The 8099-nt window shown below is 29.8% G+C and overlaps 3 protein-coding genes and 1 non-coding gene across 8 annotated transcripts in view; 1 reads left to right on the top strand and 3 right to left on the bottom strand.

Annotated features, from left to right (window-relative positions):
• The window catches only part of LOC108751026 (glycerol-3-phosphate acyltransferase 3), an 18545-nt gene extending 15703 nt beyond the window's left edge, over positions 1 to 2842 (bottom strand). For both annotated transcript variants that reach the window (XM_018490956.1, XM_018490955.1), the window contains exon 1: positions 2650 to 2842. In XM_018490956.1, coding sequence (XP_018346458.1) covers positions 2650 to 2802 — 153 coding nt within the window. In that variant the 5' untranslated portion in view covers positions 2803 to 2842. The remainder of the gene's footprint in view (positions 1 to 2649) is intronic.
• Positions 2843 to 4926: 2084 nt separating this feature from the next.
• Positions 4927 to 6364, top strand: LOC108751075 (ATP synthase subunit e, mitochondrial). Of its 2 annotated transcripts, XM_018491022.1 has the most exons (4): positions 4927 to 5024; positions 5514 to 5670; positions 6036 to 6101; positions 6185 to 6364. In XM_018491022.1, the coding sequence occupies exons 1-3, from the start codon at positions 4971 to 4973 to the stop codon at positions 6083 to 6085; spliced, it is 261 nt and encodes an 86-aa protein (XP_018346524.1). In that variant the 5' UTR covers positions 4927 to 4970; the 3' UTR covers positions 6086 to 6101; positions 6185 to 6364. The 2 variants fall into 2 exon arrangements, with proteins under 2 accessions (XP_018346524.1, XP_018346523.1); XM_018491021.1 differs by having other exon boundaries at positions 6036 to 6364.
• Positions 6365 to 6436: 72 nt separating this feature from the next.
• Positions 6437 to 6509, bottom strand: Trnak-uuu. Its single transcript has one exon. It is a non-coding gene; the product is annotated as a tRNA-Lys (tRNA).
• A 498-nt stretch (positions 6510 to 7007) lies between these two features.
• LOC108751053 (dihydropteridine reductase) overlaps positions 7008 to 8099 on the bottom strand; it is a 4481-nt gene continuing 3389 nt past the window's right edge. For all 3 annotated transcript variants that reach the window (XM_018490993.1, XM_018490995.1, XM_018490994.1), the window contains exons 2-5: positions 7989 to 8072; positions 7662 to 7908; positions 7390 to 7582; positions 7008 to 7307 (exon numbers count right to left, since the gene is read on the bottom strand). In XM_018490993.1, the coding sequence (XP_018346495.1) occupies positions 7208 to 7307; positions 7390 to 7582; positions 7662 to 7908; positions 7989 to 8072 (624 nt within the window). In that variant the 3' untranslated portion in view covers positions 7008 to 7207. The remainder of the gene's footprint in view (positions 7308 to 7389; positions 7583 to 7661; positions 7909 to 7988; positions 8073 to 8099) is intronic.

Genomic DNA, 8099 nt, shown 5'->3' on the forward strand with positions numbered 1-8099 from the left:
TTGGTAATAAAAATTTCTACGTTTAAAAAATCTATTAGACGCTCAGAACTCACATGTTATATATATATATTCATGTATAAAATACTAAAACAAAGTTTTTATTAATTCTAAATATGCATGTATAATTAGAAGAGAAAATATGCATACTTATGATGTTTGCGTACTATAATTTGTCACCATTAATAATGCAAAAGAATAAATTTTTTTTTTCTGTAAAAATAATCTCAACAAAGGTTCTGTTCAAGTCATTCTAAATAACAAATATTTAGTTATTAATTAAGTTATGCGCTTAGAGTCAAACGGATCGCATTTAAATGCAGAATAACTTAAAACAGAAATCAAGGATAATCTTAATCATCGCACAATCTAAGAGGACTTTGTCAATCGCTAAATCTATGAATCCCGTTTCAATTCAAAATTATCCCATACTGATTAGAATTAAACGATACTTTTGAACGGTAAGTATCCCAGATGAAAAGTTTGGGACGCTTCCGCGTTTCTTCTCCGTATTTAAGAACTGTACATACAATATTCTATCAATATCTACATTAAGATTGTGAATACTTTGTCGGTTTATGTTCATTTCTACCAATGTGGACTAATTTTAATCTCAATTCAATTTACTCTTTATTTTTTCTAATTCTTACTGAGCCCAGTTTCACCAATGTAAAATTAACTTTAATTTCGGTTCAACTTATTTTTTATCTTATTTCAATTCTAAGAAAAAATTAGGAAAAGATAAACAGTAAATTAAACCGAGATTAACCTCCATCTGCAATCTGAATCTTTTTTGGCAAAATTTCACTTTCATTTCACTCTCATTTTTGCTGAAGTTTTAATTTTTATTAAATACAAATTTTAACATTTGAAGTAAAAAACTATTTAGTATTGTAATAAAGATGTTAAAATGTAATGCTGAATGTTTTTGAAAGTTTAGAACAATAAAAATAATTCGGGCTGGATAAAAAGGACAAAAGGACCACATTAAATTCATAATACTCAATTTGAGTTATTTTTAATAATTTCTAAAGTCACCTTCTACCCAATGTACCGTTAATTTGACTAAAACAATTAAAATTAAACTCAATTTAATTTCAAGGAAATATATTCAATTTGCCTCAGATTCAGTTTATTATTTAAGTGCATACATTGATATAAACAATGTTTGCATTGAAACTAATTACAAAAATAAATTAATTTATAGATAAAAGTTAAAAATAACAAAATATTATTTAACTCGAGGGATCGAATTACCATTGTTTCTTTGACATTTAATTACTAACAATACAGATTACAGACGGAGAAAACAAAAATGTGATTGCATTGAACCAGGCCTTAAAACTAAAAAAAGATGACAAATTAAACAAAAATTAAACTTAATCTGTAGATTGGTGGAAATAGGCACGTCATTATCACTCCAATATTAATATACGTGTACAAAAACGAGAACAATCATTTGATAGAAACTCCTTTCGCGCCGATTTAGTCTAAAAATAAATCAAGCTCGTGTAACGTTGATAAAAATGCTTCTCACCGTTTCTCATTGTTTCAAGTGTACTTTGATGTCGCGATCACATGAGACACAAGTGAGTACATGTACAAAGTACGAAAGATTAGTTGTCTCGTACGTTAATTTAATTTACGATCTACAAAAAATCCCCGAATTGCTATAATTGCAACCGTATCGCTATAAATTCACTGTCATCCACCAAAGAGCACTGTTTTTTGAGAACTGAATTAAAAAATAAATAAATCCGATTCTTCTTTCTGGTCAGCTATGAAATCGCTATATAGTGCTTGAGGATTAAAGATGCCTCTACATAATTCGCAAACGCAAAATGAAGATTCGCATTTATTTTTTCATTACATGCAGTTGATTTTCATCTGCGTGTATCTTGCGTGCGGTGATTATCATTTTGCATCAACATTTGCGATTTGCGAATTATGTGGAAGCACCTTAAACTTAATCGTGTTGCTTATATGTTTTACATTTCAAATCTTTGTTTCTTTTTTCTCTCCAGCTTGAATAATATATTCTGTAAAACTTTCAGAGTGAATCTCACTCTGAAAAATAAAATCTCGATAAAAAATTTTTCAAGCACGAATATGTATAATTATATATAAATATATATAAATACGCATAAATATTCATAAACATGTATAATTATATATATTTATATTTATGCGTGTTAATGTATATTTGTATGTATTCTTACATGTTCATGCATGAAAAAATTTTTACCGGGATACTTCATTCTACAGAGTGAATAAATTTTACTCCAAAGAATTAAGACAGTTTTTTTATCTCAATTTAAGTGCAAGAATTTTTTGAGATTTTAACACGAAAAAATCTATCGTCGTCAATCTTTACGTTTACAATCAATCGTACTTTATGCGAGACGCGACTACGCAATGACGCGTAAGGTTATCCGATTTGCTTTCTCTCGAAAGCTACAGCACGTGCCGCAAAAAGTATCAATGTGTCCAGGAAACGGTCCCTTCCGGCGAGAGGCGAGGCGAAAAGCGATCGAAGAAAAGCGTGACATCGCCGAATGACGGTTTGTAACGCAGGAAACGACCATTCGGAGCGCGCCGGTTTATTTCGTTAACAGAAGAATGAGACTTTCGTTTCGAAATTTAGGAACTCACCTCGAAAAGGGCTAGCAGCAGCTTGATGTATAGCCTACGCACACCAAGAGATTTGCCGATGGATGCGAGGAATACGATAGCTAATAGTAGCATCATAAAAGGTATCAGCAGCAACGAGAACACAAATGACATCACCGTCCACAACGACGCCATTTTGCTGACTGCTGTGAACTCAGAACTGCCGCGAGCTCCGAACTCCGCTCCAAACAATGCGAAGTATTCCGGGGTGTCGGAACACTCCGAAGTCCGAACACCGGTTCGTTTTTTACTCGAGACAATCGTGGAGGGGATTCACGGAATACAATTTAGATGAGATGAGACACTCCTCAATAAAATTCTTTTAGATGTGTTATGCGCCATCTACAAATAAAGTCAAGAATTAATATTATAATTTTGCGACAAGATACTATTAAAGATTGTCAACCCTGGACAAATTTTCGGCGATATAAAAAGGGCCTCAATATTTGATTTATACTATATTAAATTTATGATTTTTTATTACATAAATGTCCCATAAATAAATATGCATACTTGTAAAGCTATAATATTCTATATGTTGCAGAAAAATTACAATTTTTTCTTTGCAGCTACCATCTCTGTTGATAATCAAACTTTGATGATACTAACACTAAAATCATATAATTGTAAAGAAAAATCGAGTATTATTGAATTCTAAATGCATAAATACGTCCACTAAACTAATAAATCATAAAATTAGTACAATATTTTCTATATAGTATCTATTATTAGTTTTTAACTCTTAATTACTTTAATATTCACAAGGACGCTAACTCCCGTAAGGATGTCAGTCTTTAATAGTATCTCATCGGTGTCTTTGCATGCAGTAATTGATATTATAGAACTTATACTGATAGAAGAAAAATACGGATGTCGAGCTGTGAGATCTAAAGGACAGAAATATCTTTCTATCCTCTTTTAGCACATGCGCAGAAAGAAGAAAAGTTACTGAGCAGGATAGAAATATATACAGAAATACATCTTCTATCTCTCAAATGTTGCTCACACCTTCCACTCACTGCTTGGATAGATTATTCCGGTTCCATTACTATAAATTCCATGATTGATATACAGTTTCCTGTGATTCCGCAAAATACGCGTTTTACGGAATAAGTTATGTAATTAAAAATAAAAAATGTAATTAAAAATAAACTTAACCTTCCTGTAAGTCATGTACAATTTGATGAAGATTTCAAGAATGTAATTTGCTAGGACAATCCCACATTTAAAGGGTTTCTAAAATTATCTGTTTTACCGACTAAAAGCAATAACTTTTGTATAACAATAATTGTTTTTTTCTTGCTTTAGAGATTCGAAAATCCTTTCCAGTATTAAAATACACGCATTAATACGTGTCTATGAGGTGGAGTTTATGCCAAAAACGAAAAAAAATTGAGATTTTCTGTACCATTTCTTAATCCAATATAGCGAATCAGAATTATCAATATCGTACAACATTTGCCTGATATATAAACTTTGCAATCTGCACTTACAAAATTTATGATCCATAGACTAGTAGTTTACGCGAACAATGAGAGTTAAACTTATTGTTAGACAACTAACTAATTTTTTTATATTTATAATATTATTAATATTATAGATATAAAGTAATATTATAGACTTAAAAATTATTCAATTAATATTATTATGTCTCTCTCTCTCTCTCTCTCTCTCTCTCTCTCTCTCTCTCTCTCTCTCTCTACACGCGCGCGCGCGCGCGCGCACACACACACACACACACACACACACACACACACATATGTTCCAATTAATTAGAATTATTGAATTGTTAGCAAATATAATAATAATATTATAATAATTTCCATTATTAATAATTATATTATATTATAATATTTTATTATATATTATTATATTTTCTAACAATTCGATAATTCTAATTAAGTTCGACTGATTAAAAATATCGCAATTATAAATGTAACACTGAATTTTGGGTTTAATATTTGTCAGTTTAGGGGAGTATAATAGAAATATAAAATTAATTATTTTTGTAAATATTTTGTTAATGTTGGTTATATTTTTTATATTTATAGATTTAATTTTGTAATTGCTTAAATACCATTAGTCTTTGGCTTATTTTTTTCACAGTGCATTTTTTCTTTTTCTTCTTCGATATCTAATTATATGTTTACTTAGTTTAAATGCAAAAAATTTAACAATGCAACTGCAAACAAACCTGTTGAACGAAATGGCATTCTCGAAATTCGCGCACTTTTTATCGCGATATGGAACACCACATCACTTCACATCACAAGCATTCGTCGATATCCTTATCCGCTAGCAAGATGTCGACCGTCGAGTTAAATCCAAAACCTTTGCGGGTTTCTCCTTTCATCAAGGTAAAACAGCTTCTCTTGAAACGTTCTGTCATTACTATAATCCTGCGTGTTCTTGTGCTCTTTATTTCATCGTAGTAAAACACGGTCTTCTCGACTATCTGAGTTCTCTCCGTCTCTTATAATTAGATTCATTTTATTACATAATTTATTTACTGTTTGTGAAGGTATTTAAAATTAATAAATTTATATAAAAAAATAATTAGTGACAACATTGTCACGGTAGCTTATGGCTTTGATTTTTATTAAAGAGTTTCTTTCAATGTCGCCTCTCAATTTTCTAACCTTGAAGAAATTTGAAGTATTTTACTCTGCATAAAGTAAATGTTCGAAATTAGTTTAATAATTAATTTTTGGTTATCTGTTATTTAGCGAATTAAATTTTGCTCTTAACTCTCAGAAATGACACTTATAAAATTAGTTAATGTGTTAATTTCTCTTTTTATAAACATTAGAATATATAAACAATCTGTTTTTAAATGTACTTTTTAGTTTTGTCGCTGGAGTCTGCTCCTTACTGGAATTGCTTATGGTGCATATCATCAAAGAAGATTGAAGAGAAAAGAAGATGCTCGTAGAGCAGAGGAGCTGAGACTTAAACCTATGCGTGATGCTAAGCTAGCTGAGGAGAAGAGATTGGCTTTAATAGGTACATTACTTGATTGCATACATAAATATAAAAATATCTTAAGATTTCTAATAAGAATAAAAATCTGAGCATATGTCAAATATAAAGGAAGAATAACAAAAACATAAATAAACCTTTTAAGAAGCACAAATTAGAACAGCAGAAAGAAATGGAAAATTTTTTAAATCTTTTAAAATTCTGACACTCTTATTATATTTTATTTATGCTCTAATCTTAATTTTTGCTTACGAATCTTTTATTTCATAATCTTGAATCTCATTGTTTAGAAAATGTTTAGAGATTATGTATAAAAATATGTAAATTATATAAATATGTTATTTAGTTTGAAAATATATCATAAATTTGAATTTTTCTTTTTTTTTCAGTGGAACAAAAAATGCTTGATGAGTGGTTCACTCCATCCAAGGCAACATAAACATAATTTGTTTGGCGTTAGTATATAATATATATATATATATATGTGTATAATGTATGTCACACAAGCGAAATACTGAATGATTTATATGTATTATAGAATTTGTCGACTTGCTGCTTTACATCATTGTCACAGTCACAGATAATATGAATTCTTTCATTGTATAAAAATAATAAAAAAAAATCTGTAAAAATATAAATTATATATAACAATCTGCAAAACATGTATGAAAAGTAGAGATTTTATGGTAAATATGTTCTAGTAAAACTTGATATATTATAAATTACAGTTAAATGTAATTTATCGAATTACTGCAGAATATATTATCCCCTTTCCGAGTAAAAAAAAAATCGCCCGAACAGGGACTCGAACCCTGGACCCTCAGATTAAAAGTCTGATGCTCTACCGACTGAGCTATCCGGGCTTATAGCTTGCTTTTTTTTAAATGTGTTAGTTACTGTGAATATAAGTATTTATCTTGATATTAAAAACCTAATAATTTTTTTACTTAAAAATATGAATATTTTAAAATTAATAATAAATTATAAAACTTTTCAAGACAATTTATGATTATAATTTTTAATATTCAATATTGAATATTTTTTAAGTGATACTGCAAGATATATTAAAATATTAAAATTTATTTGATAAAAAAGAAATTTTTGAGAATTGAGAATAAAAAACCACATTTGATACTTGTGAAGTTCAACGAGGAGAAAAAAATCTACAAGAGAGACAATTCATAATGCTTTAAGTGATCTTTTTTTTTGTTTTTGCAACATTTAATACAGTATATGTATATATAGTCTACACATCCACAATAACAGATATGCAATATACACACAGACATAAGAATTATCCGTTTCTTTAAATAATTAAACGATTTATGTATACAATAACATACAAAAATATATAATGTTGGAATATACGTTTAAAAATATTAAAAAGATTGGTTCTTATTGATACAAAAATAAAACTTTCGAAGGACTTGCCATCCTTAAACATATCTCCTTCTTTATATAACAATAAACGAGATATATCTATTGTAATAACGAGGTATATTATATTGTCATAAATGCTTCAAGACTTTTGTTCCCATGAATTTTTATTCATTTGATATCTTTAAGCCGTGATCAGATCCGTTTTATTATCCTTAGTAATGAGATGCATGAGAGAACCGTTAGCAGGCCGATCCTGATTTTGCGACCATTTCCAGAATAAACTATAAACAAAGATATGATTTTTTTGTAATAGAAATCATAAAATATTAATTTGAGAAAATTGTAAACGTTTTTTCATCTTACTTGGACACAAACTCGAGTGGAGTCCATGTGCTTGTATCAGCTTTTGGCATCCATTTCCTGTTCATTGGCGTATCTAAAGTAACAGGTAGTATGCAAGCTACCAAACTGTTGGAAGGAAGACCGCTATCTTTAGCCGCCAAAGATCTCGTCAACTGATGAACAGCTGCTTTTGCCATACCATAGCCGATCATACCTAATAATCAAGCGGAATCGACCTTTTAGCGAAATATAAAGAGATCTACAATACATATTTTATCGTTCAGCAAAGAAACCTGGTGTTCCTTCTAACGCAGGTTTAGCACCAGTCAAAGAAAGAAATCCTCCTTCCTTCAGATATTCAGCCGCAATACTGGCAGCTATAATGGAACTCCAAACGCTTTGTTTCCACATCAAGTCGCTGTTTTTCACGAAATCTTTATGCGCTGCATTACCACCAGCCCATCCCCCAGCCACACAAATAATGCCATCAACTTTTTCGTTTTTCAATATATCTTTAACTTGAGTCAAGATCTCCGTTTGCTGTTAAACAAGTAATTAATTAATGTCTATCGCTTATGATAAAAATATTCATAATAAAAATGTAAGCAACAAAAAATTACCTGCTGCTGCCAATTATTATCAGGTTTTACAATCATATTTGCATCTGCTTGCTCGTTTGGATGCATATCAATGGAACCAACCCACTAAAAATTATAATACATATATATATA

This window comes from Trachymyrmex septentrionalis, unplaced genomic scaffold (genome assembly GCF_001594115.1).
Source record: "Trachymyrmex septentrionalis isolate Tsep2-gDNA-1 unplaced genomic scaffold, Tsep1.0 scaffold40, whole genome shotgun sequence".
NCBI lineage: Eukaryota > Metazoa > Arthropoda > Insecta > Hymenoptera > Formicidae > Trachymyrmex > Trachymyrmex septentrionalis.